At 42.1% G+C, this 24,507-nt stretch overlaps 1 protein-coding gene across 3 annotated transcripts in view; it reads right to left on the reverse strand.

Annotated features, from left to right (window-relative positions):
• Positions 1-742: 742 nt before the first annotated feature.
• Positions 743-24,507, reverse strand: part of KDSR (3-ketodihydrosphingosine reductase) — a 31,565-nt gene continuing 7,800 nt past the window's right edge. The window contains exons 4-11 of one of the 3 annotated variants that reach the window (XM_059706286.1): positions 22,861-22,926; positions 22,582-22,677; positions 14,919-15,110; positions 9,764-9,847; positions 6,711-6,794; positions 4,210-4,311; positions 1,660-1,808; positions 743-1,032 (exon numbers count right to left, since the gene is read on the reverse strand). In XM_059706286.1, coding sequence (XP_059562269.1) covers positions 1,689-1,808; positions 4,210-4,311; positions 6,711-6,794; positions 9,764-9,847; positions 14,919-15,110; positions 22,582-22,677; positions 22,861-22,926 — 744 coding nt within the window. In that variant the 3' untranslated portion in view covers positions 743-1,032; positions 1,660-1,688. Of the gene's footprint in view, positions 1,809-4,209; positions 4,312-6,710; positions 6,795-9,763; positions 9,848-14,918; positions 15,111-22,581; positions 22,678-22,860; positions 22,927-24,507 lie in introns of all 3 variants that reach the window. The other 2 variants (XM_059706285.1, XM_059706287.1) reach the window with 2 other exon arrangements.

A 24,507-nucleotide genomic window follows, 5' to 3' on the forward strand; every position in this document is an offset into this window, starting at 1 on the left:
CTGAGGACATGTTTGGAGAGAGGAAAGAAATCAAACCCACAACCCAGGCATGTGCCCTGACTGAGAATCGAACCAGCAACTTTTTGGTGCACAGGGCAGGCCAACGCCCAACCAACTGAGCCACTCTGGCCAGGCAAACATCTTACTTTTAAAAAATCAAGTCAAGAGATTCAAAATCTCAAGAGAAAAAAAAAAAGGCTTTGCTTTTATTTTTAGGTCTTTAATCTTTTGTAGAGTTTTTGTGTTGTTTTTTTTAATAATAAAAATGCTTTCCCCATCAAAATTAGTGGTCTGTTCTCACCCAAGTGAGCTGGAATGTGCTTTGAACACGCATACTGACTGTGCGAGGAGGGGGTGTCACGATGAAGGTGACTGTCCTTCATCACAGGAGCACAATGACAGGATGCAGCAGGTCCCGCTGGCTAAGACTCCTCATAGGCACTTACTGTGGACATCCACTGAGTGCACAACACACCTGTGGTCTGGAAACAGCACTCACAGGGCAGGAGTTTCCAGAGCTGAACCGTGCGAGTGGAGACGGCGCTTCCTGAACATGTCCTTCCAAGAGAATGTCCTCAGGGTTGGTGCTGGTCCCAGAAAGAATGGGGTGGACAATTTATTTCAAAAACAAGCATCTTCAAATCAGCTTTGTTGTCCAACTTTTTTTTTTTCCTTAATGAGTGAAATTTATCACCAGCCTTTCCTAAAAGCTACATATATACTACAAGACAAATGTCACACATTGTTTTTCTCTTTGTTTTAATTCATGAATGAATTCAAAAAGTCAAGTCAAAAAATTTTAACAGGTCTTTTTTTTTTTTTTTTTACAAAAATATTAGAGGAGTATAAGCAAAACTGGAAAGGAAGAGATGAGCAGGATAAACGACAATGGAATGAAACTTCACTCATCATGGCTAGTGAAAAAAATTGTAAACGTTTAAGCTTCTAAGATTTTATTTCTCTTCGAAAAACATTTTAGGAAGCTGCCTTTCCCCATGAGTGAAAAATGAGAAGCGCCCGAAGCATCTGAATCTAAAGACAAGAAAGCATTATTTTTCCTACGGGAAAATGCCTACCCCCTCCCTCTCTTCCCTTCCCTGCCCTCTCTCATCCCCCTTGGAGTTTTACAGGATCAAAGAGCGAGAGAATCCACGAGGGTCCAACAGCAACAGTGCGGTGAGCCGGGGACATGATTATGCATCCAGACTCACCAGCAACGTGTAAAACTCATCTTGAATAAAATACACTAAATTAAAGAGGAAAAAAGAAAAGGCCCTAGAAACCCATGACTTGCCTTTCAGGAAGGTTTAAAAAGTCCTCACAGCATCTAACATGTCATGAAGTGCATTCCTGGACTCAATCTCCATGGGAGAGAAAAGAATAACTAGAGAAAATGTAAATGGCCACCTCCGGAATCCTGTTCTCCACCCAGCTCACACCTATTACTTCCCAATGGTCATCACCTCTCCACCCAGGGAATCAGATGCTCTCCAACCCCAGGTCTGCATAGTCTTAATCATATCACATGGAGTTGAACCTCTACCCCCTCGCTTGCAGTCAGGTTGCCAAAGTCGGCTGGTCCCATCTGACATATTCAAAAGCCATACACAAGTGTCCATGGGCCAAACACTGGGTCCCATCCAGGAGCAAGCTGCTCACATTATTTAAAAATATTCTTTTTCCAAGGGTTAGGCAGTTTTGTCTGCAGTTCCATATTTGGCTCTCTCTATCATGCAGCGACGAATTATGTTGTCAAAACTTCCAAGGTAAAACAAAGAGATCATGCGGAAAAGGCCCATGGTGACCACCTGTAAGATAAAGACAGACCCGTGAGCTCAGCCAACAGTACAATACAATAGCTTGTTTCAACAGATTTTAGGATATGTCTCTAATAAATAGTTTCTGAGCCCCATCTTCTAATCCCCTGCAAGGATAAGAATAATGAACACTTTGTTAAGTGTCGGTAAACACTGAGGACAGAAGCTGTCTGCTCTGCATCACTGGATACGCAGGGCCTGCCAGATAAGTAACAACAGACTCTATGTCCAATTAACAAACTCAAATTAAACAAAGAACAAAATAGGTTTTCCCAGTAGTTTTGGGGTTCCAGTAGCTGGGGAAAATTCAGTCTAGCATCTCAGATACCCAAACTGCAATCAAGGCTTTTCAGTTGAAGATGTATGTTCTGATCACAAAGCCACACCCTGGTCAAGTGCTGAAAACAGACACAGGCCTGCCTCCGGCAGCTTACTCCCCAGTCGGAAAGATGGTCAGTTAGAGAAAGACAATTACTGTTTCAGGGCTAGGATGGTAAATAACCACATCTGCTAACTGTCACTTTTTACTCCAAAAGACTCACTACCACCTCTTCAAAACGGAATTCTTGAAAGGCATAAACCTGCAAAAAGAAACATTTTCAAATACACAAGGTCTCAAACAATTTGCCTCCCACACTCCTTTTTTTCAGGAAGCTACTAGAAGAAGTAAACAGCCAACATGAGGGGACAACAAAGAAAGGCAAAGTCATGTGATACAAGAGGCTGGACCCCATACAAAAGACAGGCAGAGGGGTTCCCTGGGTGACCATAAAGGGGGGAAGGGGTCAGTTATGCAGACATGGGGGCAGCCAGTCCTGATGGCAGGTTCCAGAAGGAATTCCTTCCAGAAGGTGAAACCAACAGGGTATCTGATATTTCTGAGCAAAGATAGACTGTCATTATTAAAAACACATAAAAATCATAGATTAAAAAAACCCATAACAGTTTCAGGGAAAACAAAAGGCTATGCAAGAAAGGGAAATTAATTATATATATATTACATAGCTTGGCTGTGAACAGCATTTAAATAGCCATAAAAATGATGATCCTAATGCAGATGTAACATCACACAGTCCAGGGAAAAGAAATGTATTCAGGAGTGGAGTTCAGGACAGACACAGGCTGAAGCTTTGGATCTGACATCACTTGTGTAGACATGGGAGGATGGACAGGACGGCCCACAGAGGACAAGCAGAATTCACATGTGGGCTCCACCCAGGCATTCTGTTCCGTGCCAGCACGGGCTGTGAGGGGGACAATGTTCCAAGACACAAGGGCATGAGCACGTCCTCAGAGAGCTTACTTCTAATAGAGTGCCTATGTCTGAGAGGGAATCACAACACCGTGGGTATATTATAGAGAAGAGAAGGATGAGGAAAATCAATAGCTAAGTCACCCAGACTTTTAATCTGGACGTGGTCTACTGCACCTAATTTAGTCCCTTGTTATAAGCTATGCATCGTTGTGGGCAACCCCAGTCCAGGCTGCCTTCCCACCCTCTCCTTGTCCTCCATCGACCTGCCATCATCCATGGCGTTGTTTTTCCATGCTTGCTTTACACTGTAGTAGCATCACTGTGCCTACTGGGTTCTCCCTCCAGACTGTAAGTTTACACCTGATTCTCCAGCAGCAAATGCAGCACTGAGCACGTCAGGGAGCAGCTGACTGTTTGCATCTTGAATGAGCTACAGCATCTGTTCGGGTGGGGACTGTGTTGGATCCTTAACTTGCATCTCCCTAAGCTGCCTATGGCCTGACTCACGCAGAAAAGAAGTTCTAGCCCAGCCGGCATGACTCAGTGGTTGAGTGTTGACCTATGAACCAAGAGGTCATGGTTCAATTCCCAGTCAGGGCACACGCCCTGGCTTCAGGCTTGATCCACAGTGCGGGGCATGCAGTAGGCAGCCGATCAATGATCCTCTCATCAGTGATCTTTCTATCTCTCTCTCCCTCTCCCTTCCTCTAGGAAATCAATAAAAATATATTTAAAAAAAAAGAAAAGGAGTTACAGTCTAATATCCCGACACTGTCAGGCAAGACCATTCCTAAACTACTCTAGAGAGAAGAGAATTCCATTTTCCAAACAGTTCAGATCAGAGAACCCAGACTGACTCCTCCACAGCAGAGATAGCGTTTTCTCTGTATCTGCAGTGCCCAGCACAGAAGACTTCTTCCCAGTCTAAATTCTCCCAGTTAAATCTTTAACGTATTTCCCAATGACTTATCCCTGGTAAAGGAAGGGAAAAGGTTGATACTTTAAGAAAATTTTTTCACATGCTCAGATCAAGTTAACAAGTCTTCCTTTATTTAGCCTTTACTCATTGAGGTTTAATAAGAGGTGCTGTCTCTCTGTCTGTCTGTCCATCTGTCTGCTGGCTGAGGCACAGCTTACCTGCTGGAGCCCTTCGGTAATAGAAGTGACTGGAGACATTCCGCAGGTCAGGGACGAGAGCATGTACCCATCTGAGCCAACGGAACTGTTAAAATTCCCTTGCTGAACAGAAGGAAGAGAAAAGAAAGAGGCAACAGGAGTTACTAATCACCTCAACATGTCAGTACAGACAAGTGTGTCCATTTACTTTCTGTGGGATGAGAGGGTAACAAACCACGTGTTGCAGCTCAGAAACGAACGTGGTCTTAGCAGGGGGACTGAAAGGCTAGATGGGAGGTTCTCAAAATGTGGGTTAGTCCCTGGGTCGTGGGTGTCCATGGCGGGGGGGGGGGGGGGGGGGGGCGGGCAGGGGTGGCAGGGAGGGTCCATGAGGACAAAATGATTGTCATAATAATACCAGAGTGTTAATGGCCTTTTCCACTGAGTGACATTTGCAAAATGCTGCCTCATTAGTAGAAACCATATTAATAGTGGTGTCTCTCCACCACCACACACACTGGCCATAATAAATCCAAAAAGAAAATAGAAATTTTGAAAAATCTTGTAAAATGTTGAAATGTCAGTTTTGCTTCAAAATGGCCTTGATAAGGCAGGAAAATGAACTGTCTTATTAAATTTCAACCCTTGAAGAAATGTCTTCTTAATATTCTGTGTAACAAAAAGGGAAGTATGTGCCCAGCTGTGTGCCAAACCTGAGGGGCTACTGCCCTGAAATGTAGGGCTTACGTTGTGAAACTTGCTGCTTTTTTCATGGAATACCATTTTTACATGAAAGAACCATCATCAGACCACCTGTGGTTATTCAAGCTCAGTCTTTGGAAGATATTTTGTGGAAAATTAATGATACGGGTAGTTTTTGTGGCCAGTGCTAAAATCTGAGCTTTCCATTAAACTGTCAGCTTCTCGGTATGTGAACTTTTATAAGATCAGCAGCGACATTAACGGATGTAATTTCTTGGATAACTCAGGGAACTCATATTTTCCAAATGACTAATGCATGACATTCCCAAATCATGAATGGGTACAAAGCATTCAAAGTGCAGAGACCAATGGGTTTTAATGCAACAGAGAACAAAAAGTTCATTAATCGAGTTTCCAATTCCATACTGCAACTAACCTTTAAAGAAACTTCATCCAGTTTGGATTTAATTCTAAAAAAGAATGTCCACCATAATCTGAAAAACCTATAAAATACCCCTCCACTTCTAACTACACATGTGTGTAAGGCCAGATTTTTATATCCTTCATTCAAAACCACATATGACAACAGATTGAATGTAGAAGCAGCTCTGAGAGCCCAGCTGTCTTCCAGAACACAGACACTGAAGAGACTACCGAGGTATAAAACAAAGTCTCTCATCTCACCAAAGGTTTGTTCTGAGAAATAATTATGGTTGTAAAGATGTTACATCAAAATGTAATGGGTTTATTACTGGTTATTTTAAATGAATTACTAAATAAATATTTTAAAAATTACAGTTTCCACTTCTAATATGGCAAATATAACCGATGTAAACCAAAATTCTCTGAAGTTGTCAACCAGTTAGAGTGTAAAGGGGTTAAGAGGGGAAGGAGGTTGAACACTGCCAGCCGAAATGAATCCTGCCAAGATACAAAGAGTGTTTGAGATCATTAAAAACATGGAGTGTGTTTGCTCTGACTTAAGATAAGCAGGAAAAACAGAATCCGCGGTGCCCTCTTTCTATGCCTCTGAGCACAGCAGGGCAAAGTTCTCCCAACGTCTGCAGGTGTTTTAATAGAGTTTGAGATTTCCTGTATTCTGCTCAGGTTGGCCCAGACATGGTGTCCTGACACATCTCATTCCAGTGGTCCTCAAATTTCCTAAATTCAGTGTGGGTCTCAGGTTTACAGACATCCCTAATAATTGGCTGTTTTTTGGCACTGGGGTCACAGGAACGTTGTCAAAAGCCTGCAGCACATGCATTGTTCTACAAATCAGCCTGTGGATTCACTTTTTTTAAGTTCAAATAAACTCAGTAGCCCAAATGCACATCCGCTGGATTAATGGGGATGGCCCAGTGCTGGCTGCACTTTCTTACTAGCGAACATTTGGGAAAAGGATTCTGGGAAGCAGGAAGGTGAAAGAAAAACCCAAGAGTCTGGCAATAAGATACCTAAAATAATCTGGAACTGAAAGTCCTGTGGGAAAGAAGAAAGAAGGCAGCATGCCATGTGCAGTGTAGGGAACATGTTGACACATCACAGAAAAGCCTCATTTTCTTGTTAAAGAATCAACACTCCTAGACACCCATCCTGGTCAGTCTGTCCTTAGGTTAAGATACATAATTCATTTCCAGAAGCCTACTTATTAACATGGAATCGATAATGTGGGTCAGGGGAGGAAAGCAGAGACCCATATTAGATGTGATGAATCTGACTGACCCAAAAGACACAATAGCTTATGTTCTGAAATAGGCCTTGGGACAAATATCTTTTCAGAAGCACAGAAGCTATTAATAAAGAAAACCAGGACAACTTACTATGGCATCTTTAACAATCTGTTTGGCCACTTGCTCTGGCGTGCAAATAGACGTGGTCTCCGAAATAAGACGGGTTTCCAAAGGCTAAAGTGGAAAAAATAGACGCATCAATACCATTAATTAAAAAATCAGTCATTCTTACACAGCCACCTCCCCTGGTTTATAAAATAATTCCAATTTTCTACCTTTGAGTAGATTCCTATTTTGAGAATTAGGTCCATCTGGATCCTAAGTCAGTTTCTACCTGGTCATTGTGTAAAATTGAGCCAGTAGCTGAACCCAGACAAGGAGGCCCTGGCCACACTCTCTGTGGGATGTGGGGGTCTCGGCTCCAATGGAGACCATCAAAGCTTGAATGAGAACAAATCACTGGTGCAAGACCAGAAACACCCCCTCCTTGAATCCTCGCTGCTGGCCAGACAGCTGACCGGTGGTATTGGTGCAGAGCCTAGACGGGGTGCCCTGAGTGAGTTCGCTCTTATGACCTGCTTTCTGTTCTCCCAGGCCACTGGAGGGCTGGCACTGGGCAGAGCTGAAGTCCTTAGCAGAGACAGCAGTAGCTCTCTCCGACACCACAGCTGTTTCTCAAAGGACCTGCAGAGGAGGCAAAGAGGAGACTGGAAGATAAAATATTGTGTGCTCGTTACTGGGTGAGGGCATCAGAACCCCAAATCTTAACCTTTTGTTAAAGGTCTATCTCAATTATCACCAAGGTCAAAAAGCCTTTCCTGAACCCTTAAGTGGCAATAATTTCTCTTCCCATCTTTGAACATATCTGCCTTAATATATATTATAGCTACCTGTGTATTTACAATTTACTTCCTAAGTTCTTTGTGGATGGGATCTTCCCCCCAACCCTTTTTTTTCTTTTTTTTGTGGTCTTCTTTATGGCACACACACACTCAAAAATTCTTTAAGGAAGAATTTCATAAGTTTCAAAACTGAAGCCTTAAAATGCATGAAACTGTAAAATTTACTTATCATACAGGCTTAAAAGAATTAAAATTAAAACCAAAATATATATTCTTAAAATAGAAAGGCACCGCACTTCATAAAAGGCCAGCACTGAATTAAGAGAAAGACCCTTTTGAAGGTGTCATCATTCTCATTCATTCTTCCAGACCATCAGGCTGGGAAAACCACATGTGGCTGGATACACATTAGATTTGAAAGCACTATGGCGCCCCCTAAAGGGCTCACAGATCATCCCAGGATTTGATTTTCCACAAGAAGTTGGCCCAACATTTTAGAGGAGGGAAAAAACACACCAACTTAACATCAAAATAAAGTCTTCACAGGGAAATCACCTGTCAGCGTTGGCTTCACACTAAGGGACTGCTTAGCAAATGCTGCAAATCTGCTTAGCAGACTCCCTGCTTATTCTAAAACAGACATTTGGCTTACATTTACTCCTTTGAAATAAATTCTTTAAAAGAGACAGAGCCGTAGAGAAATGAAAAAAGCTTCTAAATCATAAACACCTTTTAGCAAATGTACGGTCTATGGAGCATAAGTGCCATTTTCATGCCGTGCAGATTCACAGTAAGCATTAATAGAAAAGGGAAGAAAACAAGCCAGGCCAGTTCAAGGCGGTAAGTTCTGACTGATTCCTTTCTTCTCCACTTTATTCATTTGCTCAGTGACTACTAGGTGTCAAGGCACAGAGGAAGCCCTTTGAACAAAATGCGAAGATCGTATTCAGCTCAGGATACGATCCTATATAAACCGAGAGTCCTATATACACTGCCAAGGCCCAGTGGTGACAAGCACCACGAAGGAATAACAAAGCCAGAGGATGCTGGCAGAGACGCAGAGGGCAGGGAAGCGACCTCTGTACAGGGAAGGGAAGAAATAAGGGAGTCGGCCGTTCAAACACGCAGAGGGACAGCAAGAGCGAAGCCAGCAGGTGATGGCAGGCCAGGCAAGCTCACGGAACTGAACGTAAGAGGAGGAGAAAATGCTGTGGCAGCCAGCTGGCCGGGTCCAGACACTGCGGGCCTGTATTAGCATCAAGGCCTTCGGAGTCTGTTCCAGGCATGGTGGGAGCCACCGGAGCCGCGCTCTCCAGTACACAGCCACTGCCAACATGCAATGTTTAACGTTAACTTTGAATTAGCTAAAATTAAATAAAATTAAAAGTCAATTTCTCAATCCCACTTGCTACATTTTGGATGCTCAAGAGCCATAACGTGACTACCATATTAGAGAGTGAAACATACAACATTTCCGTCATTCTAGAGCATTCTATCGGACTGTGTTACCCAAGAGGTGTTTGGTCTTTTGTTTTGTGTGTGGTGTTTTTTGTTTTTGTTTTTTCTCAAGGAAATTTTAAGCAGGAGAGTGACAAGACCCAACTTAAGTTTTAAGAAGGTCACTAGCGACTTCATGAAGAACAGATCCCAAGGGAGATGAACATAAGCAGGCAGACCAGTTTGATGGCTAGTAAAGTAGTTCAGGCAAAAATATCAGTGGCTGCCACTGCTAGAATGGTAATGACATGTGCAGTTAAAAGAAAAAAAAATCAGGTCAGATTCTGGATATGTTCTGACCGTGGAACCAAGAGGGAGAATCAAGCTGGCATCTCATCTCCACCTGAGCAGCCGGGTGAGAGGTGGGTGCCTGGTAATGAAATGAAAATAATGAGGGGGAATCAAAAGATCCGTTTTGGAAATGTTACATCTGAGATGCCCTTTAGAACTCCACAGGGACACAATGGATCAGCAACCAGGTCTTTAAGTTCAACGGAGAGAATATGGTTTTTAAAGAATATCATCTCATTAGTTAAAAGTACAGGCCGTCCTTTCCTTCATACAGAAAATACCTTATTAATTCAATAAGGTTTCAAAGATTATTAGCAAAACTCATGGCTTTTGAAAATATGGCTGCATTGTCCAAGATTTGGAATGGAAGTTCCAGAAAGTTCAGAGGCCTCTCTAGCTAGCACATAAATTGAAAGGAACTCAATTTTCTGACCGATAAAAATGTGGGCTAAAATGTGAAAAGAACAAATCAGAAGAGGGTTTTCCAGCGTTAAATAAGACTAGCATACTTACCTTTGTTTTGTTTTCTTCTGCAAACCCAGGTGTGTCTGTGTCAGGCGGGTAGGCGACGGTTACATAGACATTATATGGCTTCACCTGCATTTCAAAAACAACCATTGTTTCTTCAATAAACAAGACGTAATTTCACGCCCACCTCGCCAGCCTGCACTGGGTGCTAGGCATGCATACAAAATAAATACTGCCCTAATTTCCTCAAAGGCGGCCAAGACCAACAGGTGGTTCGGCAAGAGCAGGACCACTACCCACTGAGTCGGGAAATGTTTAGAAATAAAGACAAAAAGCTCGTCCTAACATCCACTCCACAACACAGCTGGTCCCAAGGTATGGCCATTCACTCCTTCTTCCTCTCTTCCCTCCCTCTGCTGTCAGTGACAAGCAGACAAAGCTAAAAGGAGACCCCCTTGGTCGTCCTGCCCTCCGCATGCCTCGGTCTGCTCCTCCGCCATCAGACTGCAAATCTGTTTTCCTTCATGCTGCTTCTGAAACTCTTGCTGATTTCATCAACCAAATATATTGAGGTCACTCAGATCCCTTCTCTAGCAATACCCAGATGCAGGTCTAGAACTACATGCACCCCCTCCATCCCCGTCAGCCCAGCCAAGCACCTCCCCTTCAGAAAGCCTCATCCCTCATTTACATATAGAAACCCTTCCAGCTTCTCTTCATAGCTCCCTCCCCAACCTGGAAGGTGTAGATCAGCGGTTCTCAACCTGTGGGTCGCGACCCTTTCACAGGGGTCGCCTAAGACCATCGGAAAACACATATATAATTACATATTGTTTTTGTGATTAATCACTATGCTTTAATTATGTTCAATTTGTAACAATGAAATTGGGGGTCACCACAACATGAGGAACTGTATTAAAGGGTCGCGGCATTAGGAAGGTTGAGAACCACTGGTGTAGATGAACACACTCTTAGGCTTGTTGACCTCACCAACATACCTCCACACTTAAACTTCCCCACTCATTAACATCCCCCCAAGAATTCCAGAAAGTTCTCCTGCTGGTCAGGTGGGATACACCCTTCCCAAAGCCCTGCTCCACCTAATTCTTAATGACTCTAAGGGTGATGTTTCACACCATCAAAATCTCTGCCATGACTTGTTTGCTACTGGCTCAGTGTTTGGTCCCCATGAGTTGGAAGTGGGCAGGCAGCTGGTAGTAAGGTCAGCCACTGTGTGTCTTAAGGATGCTGAATAAACACAACAGGGCTGCCTAATGCAACAGCCTCCGAGAGCACCCCAGGGTCCTTCTTTTTATAGAGCCCTTTTCTCCCCAGGTCCCGTTGGGAGCACAGTTCTCAAGTCTGTGGGAGGAGCTATAAGGGCCCAGAGAAACCTGCAGACAGAGGGTCCTAGCCAGCCACCCTGGAAAGTGCAACGGCAGAGGTGACATCTCTGTTGTTTGGGCTCCGGTGCACCTATGGCCTGAGAGCTCCTTCACTCCACGCAGGCAGGGCATGTAGCTTCAAGGCCAAGCTACCTCATAAAGAGCTCTGGACTTGGGCCAGGTGATGAGGTTGATGAGCAAGCAAGTTCTCTTCCACTTGTTTTTAAGAGAGTGACTTGAAAAACTGTCTCCCATGGCCTTACCCTCTGTTGTGCACACACCAGAGAACACATATGTGGGATATAAAACTGAAAGCAACAAGCAAGACACACAAACAAGCAAACAAAAATGCATAGACACAGACAACAGGATGGTGGTTACCAGAGAGAAGGGGGGGAGGGTAGCAAAGGGAAAAAGGGGTCAAATGTATGGTGATGGAAGAAGAGTTGACTTTGGGTGGTGAGCACACAACGATATAGATGATGTATCATAAAACTGTGCACTTGAAACCTATATAATTTTATTAACCAATGTCACCCCAATAAATTCAATAAAAAAAGAAAAAATTTTAAAAGCCAATATATGGTCATTAGCCCCTATAAAGGCTGATGCTTATGATTCAAATGTGGTCACTTCTGTGCTGACCGTCTCCCCAACAATAAGAATGGTGGCATATAAGCCAATGTAAGAGCATTTCAAAGCAGTGTTTCTCACACTCAAGGTCATGGCTATGCTCCCAAATAATTAAAACAGTGTTTCAAAACAGTGTTTCAAAATGTGGGAAGAGTGGATGGAGTCAGAGGGACTGAGTAGGGTCAGAACAAGAGATGGAAAGGAGGATCCCTAGTTTTCTTTTATTTGGTCTCTGCTTTCCCAAAAAATTAACTTTAAAAAATTTTAAATGATGTATTTGTACCTGAGACTGATTTTTTAAAAAGATAAACAAATGCAACAAAGCAATCTTTCAAAAATTACTCATTGTACATAAAACATTTCTAAGGCCTGACTTAGTTTTGGTGGAGTGGACGGGAAGACTTAAGAATTAAACTAAAAAGGATTATCCAAAGTACGCAGCATAGCATTTGAGCAATTCTATAGGGTCTGTTTCATTCATAGAAAACACCACCACCTTGGCCACACAGATTCAATTATCCAGGTTTCAAAAACACAACACCGGAAGTTTGCAGGGAAATATTTGTTTTGAGGCATGTTCAACTATGAATAAACTTCTACATGTGGATTATTGAACTTATTTCCCCCAAAACCTATTCTTCATGGTACAGGTCTACTTCATTTTAGATTCTGTTTACATGAGGACATTTTTAATGGAGTCCAAATAAGGACAGAAGTCAAGCCGACTGGCAGGTGGAGGCCAGCTACTTGCAGCATGTGAATCCCTCTTGTCACAAAGAGGCTGCAGGGACTCTGCACCTGCTACTGATGTTGTCCCTCTTCTTCATGAACATCTCCGTTCTACTGGAAGTGAAACCAGGCCGCCCTCATTATACACTTTGTCCTAAATTCGTGAAACCTAAATTAGTGAAATTGGCTCCACAAGACACCATGTAGGGATGAAAAGCCCTAATGAGCATATCTGTTATTTCCAAAATACCCCTGTCCAGGACTGAGGCCACCAGCCAGATGAATCAGGCCACTTCTGACCTGAATTATAGACGCATATTCCGCTGCAGGACAGAGGCAAACACGGACCCCAAAGCATGGTCTTTGTTACTATTTCAGTACAAAGTCACATGTGGCTTTGAGCAACTGCATGAACTTCTTGAAACTCAGATTTCTGATCTATAAGGTAACATCATCTGCCTCATATATTTCACAAAACTGTCATAAGAGTAAAATAGTGATTCACAAAGGGACTTTTCAAAGTAAAAATTGCAAAAGGAATGCCAGTATTCTTGTTTGAAATTTCACAGTCGTATATGTCCTCTTGGCTAATCATATTATAATGACCTATTCTTTTTTTGTTATTCTTAATCCTCACCCAAGGATATTTTTTCCATTGATTTTTCAGAGAGAATGGAAGGGAGGGAGAGAGAGAGAGAGAGAGAAACATCAATGTGAGAGAGACACATTGATTGGCTGCCTCCGGCATGTGCCCTGACTGACTGGGGACCAGGCCTGCAATAGAGGTATATACCCTTGACTGGAATTGAACCTTTGACCCTTCAGTCCATGGGCCAGCACTCTGTCCATTGAGCCAAACCAGCCAGGGCATAATGACCTATTCTTTTCTTTTTTTAAAAAGATATTTTTATTGATTTCAGAGAAGAAGGGAGAGGGAGAGAGAGAGAAACATCAATGATGAGAGAAAATCATTGATCAGCTGCCTCCTGCACGCCCCCTGCTGGGGATTGAGCCCACAACCTGAGCATGTGCCCTTGACTGGAATTGAACCCAGAGCCTTCAGTCCATAGGCTGATGCTCTATCCATTGAGCCAAACCAGTTAGGGCAACTTGCTTAATACTCTTAATCAGAAATAGGTCAGTATGGCCCTATTAAGAGTATTAAGCAAGTTGATGAAAATGAAATTTGGGGCTGGTTCCTTTGAGAGGAGAACAGCACAGTCTATGGGTCCCTAAGTGGCACCTCAGGATTGTCACTGACAGGACAACTCATCTACCATAATGCTCATTCAATATCTAGGCAGTGTGGCTGTCACATGCCATCAAGGGCTCTTGTAGGAATTTTCTAAATCGGGGATCAGCAAGCTTGGTCTGATGATCAAATCTGGCCCTTCACCTAGTTTTATAAATAAAGTTTTATTGAAACACAGCCACACCCATTCATTTACACATTGCATATGGCTGCTTTCCTGCTATCAAAGGAGACTTGAGTAGTTATAACAGATACTGCCTAATTCTCGAAAGCTAGAATATTACTGTCTGGCCCATTACAAAAAAAAACTTTCCTTCCCTTGATCTAAGTCATTAAATGGGATTCTCAAATCACACTGTTACTAGGAGAGGGTTGGCCACAATGAATTCTCTTCTGGGTTTTAACATTATGATGTGTTATATTTCTGCATATATGGCAATAGTGAAATTTTTTTGCCTTTTTCAGTATGTGACTTAGATAGACATGTGTGCAGGTTTCTAAGCATTCCCAGGTGACAGGAATGCAGAAGTATACTTCACATGGCTAAGGTGTGAGTCTGTCACTCATGACAAGCACTTACTCTGATACTAACCCTAAACTCACCTTATTCCACAAAATGTGCCTTTAACTGTGAAAATGAAAAGCAATCATTTTCATCAATAGCTCTTTAAGTAATTAAAATATAAGTACTAGAAGAGCCAAGTGATTTTTTTTTTCAGTCCAACCTTCTCATTTTGTAGATAAGTAAACTGAGAGCATGCTAAATGATTTATCTAAAAGCTGAGAGCTGGCCAGCTTGGCTCTCCCCTCAAACACATGCTGATTTTAGTATCCAGTTACAAAGAACAGATCTTTTTGTCACAGAAACATCTCTAGAGACTAAAATATTTGGTTAACCCTGTTACACATACTCCTACAGTATTAGACCAATAATACAATGAAGACATTAGGAGTATTTTGTGTATTAAATTAAGCAAGCAAATACCTAACGACCATTTTTCTCACCACAACTACAATCATTTTATGCAATGAAAATGTTAACCATTTAACAGTAAAATTCAGGCATGGAGCCAATTCTCTTTCACTAATGTCAAATCTACAAATTGTAATTCCATATAACAACATGTGTAAAGAAGCTACAAACAAGGAGAGCATTTGCTGAGCTGCAAGAAATAAATATAAAACCGAATACAGCATTTACCTCCATCTGCAGAGCTTCAGCCAAACCCTTGATGGCGAACTTGGACGAAGAGTAGGCGGTGAAACCGAAGAGTCCCACCTGTCCCGCCTGGGATGCCAAAAAGACGATCCTGCCCACCCGGCGCTCCTTCATGGTGGTGATCACAGCTCGGCTGGGGTACACGCTGCCCAGGTAGTTAATGCTCATCAGTTTCTGCAGGGAGCAAAGAGGCCATAAGGAATGAGAACCGTCAAAGACACAAGACTGCACTCCTGGGAATTCAATCTGCCCCCCAGATTGCAGTTCTTCAATGGAGCCCAACTGCCTGAGAACTCAGTGGAGTTGATGAATGAACGAATGATTAAATGACCCTGTCGATGAACCATGATGCTCAGGATCTACTATTTGAAGTTTGTTTCAACCTGGTCTTGCATTCTCACCACGACCACAGTTACGACTTTGCTGAAAATGGGTTAAAACTAGTTTTCTCCTTGCAGGTAATATTTTTTGAAAAACAGTTTTAGAAGTAAGCTTCCAAATATATCGAGCCCGTTAGTTCCAAGCTAAAGAAAGATCACAAAGAGCCTAGGACAGTGGTTAACAGCATGGATTATGGTTTGAAGACTGGGCTTTACCATTTACTACCTACTTGATGATAAGTAAGAAAGTCAAACACTATACTTATTTCTGCAGCTGAAAGCTGGGTTAAAAATAGTATTATCTCATAGCGCTTGCAAGGATTACAAGAGGAAACGTAAGTTGGGTGCTAGCACAGCCCCTACTAGAAGAATCACTTGACTCTCCTAGTACTTATATTTTAATTTCTTAAAGAGCTATTGATGAAAATGATTGCTTTTATTGTGCTAGCACAATAACTACTCAGTAAATGTTGGCTCTTATTTGTGATGGGTAAGATCTTACATAAGTATCAACAGTATATTTCCTCTCATTCTGTGTACTCTAAAAAACCTTACATTTAACTTGAAAATCTAAGACTACTTACATTAAAATGTTTTTATGTAAAAAGTCTTGTACAAATATTAGATCTATCACCATATAAAACCAAACACTTCACTGGGGGAACTTTGAGTCAATCATGAAAAAACTCAATAGAATGTTAGATAACTTTTAGAAATAATGACCAGAAACACCAGGAGGGAGAATATTTATTCTGTAAGTTTAGAAAGAGCCAAGGGCAGACTGCATTTACACTGACTATAACTATCTCAAACAGTAAATACAAGCACATGTGCACAGACATAAAACCAAGGAAATACACCAAAGAACTTATATGCATATATGTCTAACCCACAGATAATAGTGTGGTGAGGGGGCAGCAATGAGGGGGAGGGGAGTCTTTGGGGGGAAAAGGGACATCTATAATACTTTCAACAATAAAGATAAATTAAAAGCAAACAAATAAGGAAATACAGAAAATTATATGTGATTGTGTTAGGATGCTCAGATTTCCATTTCCCCCAAATGCCTTTTTATATCATTATATTGTTTTAATAATAAATATTCTATGAAACAGTATTTGAAAATAGATGGCACACTGAATCCAGAATCCAGGTGTTAACCTCAGCTCCCTTCAAAGACCCCACTAAAATTTCAGTAAAAAAAATATTTTTTTTAAAGGCAAGAACCCACAAGAACAAAGAAAATAATAACAATAATAGTTTGGAAGTTGAAGAACAGAATGACAAGTGATAACTAGCTGAGCAGAAAGCAAAGAAACTAAAAAGAGGAATTGTAACACAGAACCCCCAAAGGCTCAAGTATCTCTGGGAGCAGGAAGGGCGGGCATGGGACTGAAAAACAGGAGTATCAACTAAGAGTCTGCTTAAAAAAAAACAGTCAGATAGGCATATTCACAATTATAATCAGAGATTTCAACACCCCTTTTTCAATAGAACAAGTAAACACAAAAATCAGTAAGGATACAGATTTGAACAATGTTATCAGCCAACTGGACCTAATCGACACTAGTAAAACATTCCACCCAAAACAGCAGAAAACACATTCTTTTCAAGTGCACACAGAATGGCTATAGGATAGACTATATTCTGGGCATGAGACAAGTCTCAATAAATGTGAAAAGAGACAAGTCAAACAAAGTGTGTCTGTTGACCACAATGGAATTAAATAGGAAATCAAGAAGAGACAGATTTCTGAAAAACACTCAAATGTTTGGAAACTAAATAACGCACTTCTAAATAACCCAAGGGGCAAGGCAGAAATGAAAAGGGAAAGTATAAAATATTTTAAACTGAATGAAAGTGAAAACACACAAGATCAAAATTGGTGGGATGCAGCCCTCGTCAATTTGGCTCAGTGGATAGAGCATCGGCCCATGGACTGAAGGGTCCCAGGTTCAATTCCGATCAAGGGCATGTACCTCAGTTGCAGGCTTGATCCCCGGCCCAGTTGGGTGCGTGTGGGAGGCAACCAATTGATATGTCTCTCTCACATCAATGTTTCTCTCTCTCCCTTCCCCTCTCTTCCACTTTGTCTGAAAATCAATGGAAAAAAAATCCTCGGGTGAGGATTAACAGAGAATAAAAAAAAACACACATTGGTGTGATGCTGCTAAGCAGGACCTGGGTGGAAATGCACAGTACTTAAAATCTGTATCAGAAAAGGAAAAAGGCCTCAAATACACCTTGAGCCTTGAATCTTTTGGGGGTTCTGTGGTACAATTCTGCATTTTAGTTTCTTTGCTCCTTGGTTAGACCTCAGCTTCTACCTAAGGAAACTATAAAAAGAAGAGCAAATTAAAACAAAAGGAAATAATAAAAATAATGGAGGAGGTAAGTGAAATAGAAAACAGAAAAACAATTTTTAAAAAATCAATAAAACCAAAAGCTGATTATTAAGAAAAATCAATAAAATGGATAAATTTCTAGTCATCCTGGTCAGGAAAGAGAGAGGACACAAATGATTACTATCAAGAATGAGAGAGGTAACTTACTATAAACTCTATGGATATTAAAAAGATAATAATGGAATATGATGAATAACTGTGTCAATAAATTCAACAACACAGATGAAAGGAACAAAGCCACTCAAAAAGAATATACATATATAACCATATATATATTAAAGTAATAAACCTTCCCACAAAGAAAACCTCAGGCTTCAATGGTTCACAAACACTTAAGGAAGAATGATATCAACTTTATACAAATTCTTCCAGAAAACTGAAGAAAACACTCCCTACTCAAAGGCCAACATTATCCTTATTCCAAAACTAGAAAATAACATTACAAGAAAAGAAAAATATTCAAGAACTTAGAAATGATAAGACATCATAACCAAGAGGGATTTATCCCAGGAATGCCAGGTTGGTTTAACGTGTGAAAATTAATCAATGTAATTCACCATATTAACAAAATGAAAAAGAACTCTATGATCATCCCAATAGATCCAGAAAAAGCATTCAACATCCAGTCCTTATAAAAACTATGGTGGTGGGGGGGGGGGGGCTAAAGGGGGGGATAAGGACACATTTGTAATACCTTAACTAATAAAGAATTAAAACAAACAAACAAACAAAAAAACCCACTCTTGACAAACTAGGAATAGAAGAAAATGTCCTCAACTTGGTAAAGGGCATCTACCAAAAACACAAAAACAAAACTACAGCTAACATCATACTTAAATGGTCAAGACTGAATGTCTTCTCCTAAGACTGAGGACAAGACAAGAATGTCTGCTCTCACCACTGTGCTACAAGTTCCAACCAGTGCAATAAGGGTGTCCAGAAGGCAATGTTAGAAGTAAAACTGTTGCAGATGATATGATCTTTGATGTAGAAAATCCAATGAGTACTAGAATTCCTAACTGAGTTCAGCAAGATTGTAAGATCAATATCCAAAAAAATCAACTGTCTTTTTCTACATTAGCAATGAACACTCAGAAACTGAAATTTTAAAAAATAGTATTTATACTACATCAAAAAATATGAAATACTGAAAAGTGATGTGTGAGACCCAAACACTGAAAACTACAAAACCTTGCTGAAAGAAATTAAAGAAAATCTATAGACTATGTCCATGGGTTAAAGACAATATTATTAAGATGTCAATTCTCCCCAAGTGGATCTGTGGGGTCAATGTAATCCTAATCAGAACTGTGAAATAACTCTCATTAATATCCACAGGTAGAGAAAACAAGACACAGCTCCAAAAACCACAAAGAGAGGCATTAAAAGGGAAAATGAAGAGAAGTAAGCTGGAGGTCCCCAGGTCCACCTCCAGTTTTGTGAATCACCAGACCTCGCGTGACTCTGCACAGAGTTGTGCTCGTAACTAAGATTTATTACAGTGACAGGCACAAAGCAAAATCAGCAAGGGCAAAAGGCAGCCGGGGCAGAGTTCAGAGGACACCAGGGGCAGGTCTCCAGGCGGCCGCTGCCTGGAGTCACAAAGGGCGTGCACACTCTCCCTGGCAATGAGTTGTGACGACACAGGCAGTAGTGTGCACAGGCATCGTATGTGCGTGTGAACATCAGTAAAATTAAACTAACAACAAGAAGCCAAACAAAAGAAGTAACTGAGATAGAATTTATTTTGAATAAAAATGAACTCTCAGCTTCAGAAAATGCATCAGAAGTGGTGGTGTGTGTTCTCACCAGGCTCATTGATGGTAAGCCCCTACTTTGACCAGAACAAGGCAAGTCACTGAGCCCCCGATGGGAGGGGCAGAGTAGCCTGGGGAGGTGACAGACCCCTGCTGCCTCCATTCCGGGCAGGCAGGGGAGGAAGGGACTTTTTGTAGGGAGACTATGGACAGAGAGGGCCTCCTGGTGTGGGGCCCAATCACTGGAATAGAGGCCCCAGGTTTTGGGTTGACAGTCCTTCCTTTTTAGAAGGCCAGTTCTCACATCCAACATCCCCTAACAGCCGCTTGAATCTTTGTGCCGAATTGTTGCCGCCTCCTGCTAGCCCACACTCCGTGGTTGCCCAGTACTCTACCTCCATCCACTTCCCAACATCACTATTTCTTCACTTAGTGACCCCAAAAGCTCCTAAAAGTTGCCCTGTACAACGGGGGACCCTTTAAAAATGCAGATCCCACCACTGCTTAGCCTAACTTAAAACTCTTGAGACAACTGAGACTAAAACCCTCAAGGCCCCAGCAGACCTGGCCCATGCCCCACTCTGCCCATCTCTGGGGATGCTCCAGCCACACAGGCCTGCCAGTCCATCCTTGGGTTTGCCAAGCTCCTCCCACCTGGGGCCCTGGCAGCTACTGGCTCTTTCCTGGTCCCTCTATCCGTGTTCCCCAGGTCTCCGACCCCAGCCCCCAGGCTGGGTCTCCATCCACACCACCTCACAGAGCCCCTCAGCCCGTTCCTTTCCCCACTGCACATACTCCAGTCTGAAATCACACTGCTATCTGCTTGCTCCTGTGGGGTCTTGCTACCTCACCCAGACTTTATCTTCTTGCTCAGCACGCATCCCCAGGACCCAGAACAATGCTGGGTGCACGAGAGGCTTTCTCTCGAGCATTTGTGGGTTGAATGAATGAATACCTGGGAAAGGACATTAGTATTTGTAAGCAGCCACCACGGGCTAAGCGCCACGCACAGATTAGGTTACTCAGTCCTCACAGCTCAGGGAGCGGCCCACCCACTTCATGGAGATGGGAGCTGTGACTGGAAGAGAAAGACTGATCTGCCTGAGATCACACAGCTGGCAAATGGTCAGGCTAGAACCCATCAGACCCAGTACCTCGGACTGGTGCAGCCTGATGCCAAAGTCCACCTTTCTCTCTGCTGTGCCTGCTGCGGGACAAAGAGCAACAAAGTCATGCGGTGGCTGCCAGCGTGGAAAGATGCTGCAGGTGTGGCAAAGCAACAAATTGTGATTGGGTTGTTTTTCAAACAAAAGAGAGGGGTGAGAGGAAGAAGGAAGGAAGGAAGGAAGGAAGGAAGGAAGGAAGGAAGGAAGGAAGGAAGGAAGGGAGGGAGGGAGGGAGGGAGGGAGGGAGGGAGGGAGGGAGGGAGGGAGGAAAACAGTATGAATGGGAGACTGAAGGTTGAGAGCAAAGTGAATTTTTTTAAAAGATTAGAATTGTACATTTTTTTATGTTTCACAAGCTCCATATTACGGCATTGTTATTTTCCTTCTCTCTTCATCTCACCTGCTTCACTGTCTGCTTACTATGGATACCCAATACAGGCATTCCCCTGGCAGTGTACATAGTTTCTTTTACTCTTGCTCACAGTTACATACCCCACAATACATTCACTCAGTTATCTTCTTCTTCCATCAGACACACAAACGTAACCATCCTGACTCCCCCTGTCCCCACGCAGGCACACCCGCTTCCTGAGGTCCCAGCTTTACAACAGTGCCTTCATTTATTATAACCCTGCAACCTATTCTACCTCAGTCCTCTGTACCCTCTACACTGTCAAGGCAGAGTCCACTAACTGTCCCTCCATATCATCTTACACACACACACACACACACACACACACACACACACACACACCCTATTCCTCTTGTGCTGGCCACCTCTGAACTCCCTCATCATTTCATGCCAAGATCACTATTACAACTATTCCCCCCAATTGATTCTTCACACTGCTATTGAAATAATCTTTAAAACCCCCCTTTGATTACCCACAGATAAAGGTGTAATGGTCAACTATCATTACCTAGTTGATAAAAGAGCCTTAAGACTGTCCAGCCCCGGGTAAGGCACCAGTCTGCAAATATTACATCTGGACTCTCCCAACTTGACTTTAAATCAGAGTGCATGGTGCTTTCCCACAGTCCCCTGGGAGCAAGATATCTAAACTGCTGCTCCAACAGTCTCCTTTCCTACAGCAGATGCAACTTCACTTCACAGACAAAGGCATTCAAAACCCATGACTTTGATGAAGTTAGATAGAACATTAAGAAAAGATGGCAGATGCAATGTCAACTAAAAAACTGTTTCCCACTTAAAGATTTCAGATCTGATGTCCATTTCTTTAGGGCTGAAATAAATGACAAGGAGAGGCTGCATGTCAAACCCGTTTTAAAAATGCAATCATAAATATGACACATGATCTCTTTATTCTGATTTGAAAACTCTTAAAGAGTTTGCTCCTCAACTCTTTGTTTTTTCTATGTTAAAAATACAAACACTTGACATGAAAATCCAGAATCTCCCGGTTTATAAGGGGTTCTCTATCACCTCAGGGATACATCACAGTGATGTGTTGGAATGGAGGGTCCATTCCTGTTTTATAACTGGGGAAACCGAGGTTGAGAGACTTGTCTGAATCCTTAAGGCTAGACAGTCGTGGCACTGGGACCAAAAGCTTGTGTTGCCTCCCTCTAGTCTCCCAAGGCTTCCAGGAAATCTGAACACACTTCATCTATTTCATTTGTAAAGCCTTGCTCTGCTTTAAATATATATATTTTATTGATTTTTCACAGCGAGGAAGGGAGAGGGATAGAGAGCTAGAAACATCGATGAGAGATAAGCATCGATCAACTGCCTCCTGCACACCCCCCACTGGGGATGTGCCTGCAACCAAGGTGCATGCCCTTGACTGGAATTGAACCTGGGACCCTTTAGTCCCCAGGCCGACACTCTATCCAGTGAGCCAAACTAGCCAGGGCAGCCTTGCTCTGCTTTTAGTGTATGGGCTATCTCCATGATCAAAAAACAAATTTTTACTTACTTCGAAAGTACTAACTTCAAGATCTTCAAATTTTCCTGAAATTGACATTCCTGCACAGTTTACAAGCATGTCCACTGGGCCCAGTTTCTCCTGTGCCTGGAAAAATGCATCAGAGAAGACATTAAGGAAGACAAAAGAAGAGTCACTCAATGCCAATAAGTAAAATCTATAAAACTATTAGACCTCTTAGGAAGGTTTACCAATTCCAAACCACCCAGCAAAATGGTAAGAACCAAACAAAAGGCATATGAATTAATTCCAATTAGCTCAGCCTCTTACTTGTTTTATGACATTCTCCACTTGGCTATAGTCTTGGGATACGTCAACTGATATACAAAGCACCACCTGTTAGAAAGAGAAAGTAATGACTAAAGCTATGCAGGTTATCTGAAACTATTTTTAAAAGTTTTGGAGGCGGTTTTTTAGTTTAGTTTTGTTTTTTAATTAAAGGCAATTCTTTCCACAAGATAAGGAGTCCAATTTTGGATGTACCAATTGCACTGTTTGAAATCTGTTGGCAATGCAATTAGCAGAGTCTAATTTTCTTAGCAGTTTTTATAGAAAATTGTTTCGAGCAAACTCAAAATCTGTTGACAACGCAATTAGCAGAGTCTAATTTTCTTAGCAGTTTCTGTAGACAACTGTTTTAAACAAATGCAAATGTTAGTCAAAGGGTACAAACTTTCAGCTATAAAATGAGTAAGTTCTGTGGATCTAATGTAGAACGTAAAGGCTGTCATTAATACTGAACTACTTTATACTTGACATTTGCTAAAAAAATAGATCTTAAATGTTCTCACCACACACACAAAATAACTATGTGAAATCTGGATGTGTTAATTGATCGTGGTATCATTTCACAATGTAAACGTATGTTAAATCATCATGTTGTACACTTTAAATACATACAATTTTTATTTGTCAATTATACCTCAATGTGGCTGGAAATAGAAAAAAAATGCTCCTCTTGAAATGCCACTACTCATCTACAATAACAGAAACAGGTCATTGACCACCTGCAGTCAGGAGGGGAGACAGGGGTGAGGGCCAACTCTGGGGGGTGCTGGAAATGTTCTGTCTCTGCATCTTGGTGGTGGTTTCACATGTGTGTACACCTTTAAATGGGTGTGGTTTATTGCACATAAATTCTACCTCAAGTTGTTATTAAAAAGACTACATACATTAAAGAATACATAAATCACATCTCAGGTTGTTAATCTCTTAAGTTGCTAAAAAGAATAACAATAAATCTAACAAATAGGTTTAAAGAATGACTTCCCTTGGAGCAATATCAGAGCTGTGACTGCCCTGTTGGGACTGAATACCAGCCGGTGGAATAGAGATAAGTAAACAATATCTACTAGCAGAAGCCACCTCAGCCTGGGCTCCTGCTCGGAGGCCGGGACACAGGACATTATCGTGGAGACCAAGGGTCAGTCTGGGCCTGCAGGAGCTGAGCAGGGAGCCAAGTCACATCTGGTTCCTTCTGAGATTTGCTTGAGATCCCTGCCTCTGGGATGACTGGCCACTCAACGGATTCTCTCAGCAAGGGGGCCACTGAGCCCAGCCCCGGAGCCCACCAGGTATAAACAGCCATGCCTGGGGGTGCGCAGCCCAGAGGGAGGGCGGGAAGCCTCAGCCTGTGCTTTACTTTGGAAAACAAGTCCATTTAGTCTTTGAAAAGGAACAGAGTGAGGGAGAAAAGGGGGAGAAGGCATATATTCCATGCTTACTTGCATAGAAATTTATGAGACAGAAATGAAGAACACTAACAGGGACAAACAATGAGCTTTTGTTTAATTTTCCTTTGTGGGTAATGTTTCCAAAGCAGAGCTTAGGTCACTGACATAGGAACTTCTATGTTCCCAGGGAGGTAGCAGAGAGAAGTAGGAAGGTGTCCTTGGTTTCTCAGTCTTTCCATGAATT

This window comes from Myotis daubentonii, chromosome 8, assembly GCF_963259705.1.
Source record: "Myotis daubentonii chromosome 8, mMyoDau2.1, whole genome shotgun sequence".
Lineage (NCBI taxonomy): Eukaryota > Metazoa > Chordata > Mammalia > Chiroptera > Vespertilionidae > Myotis > Myotis daubentonii.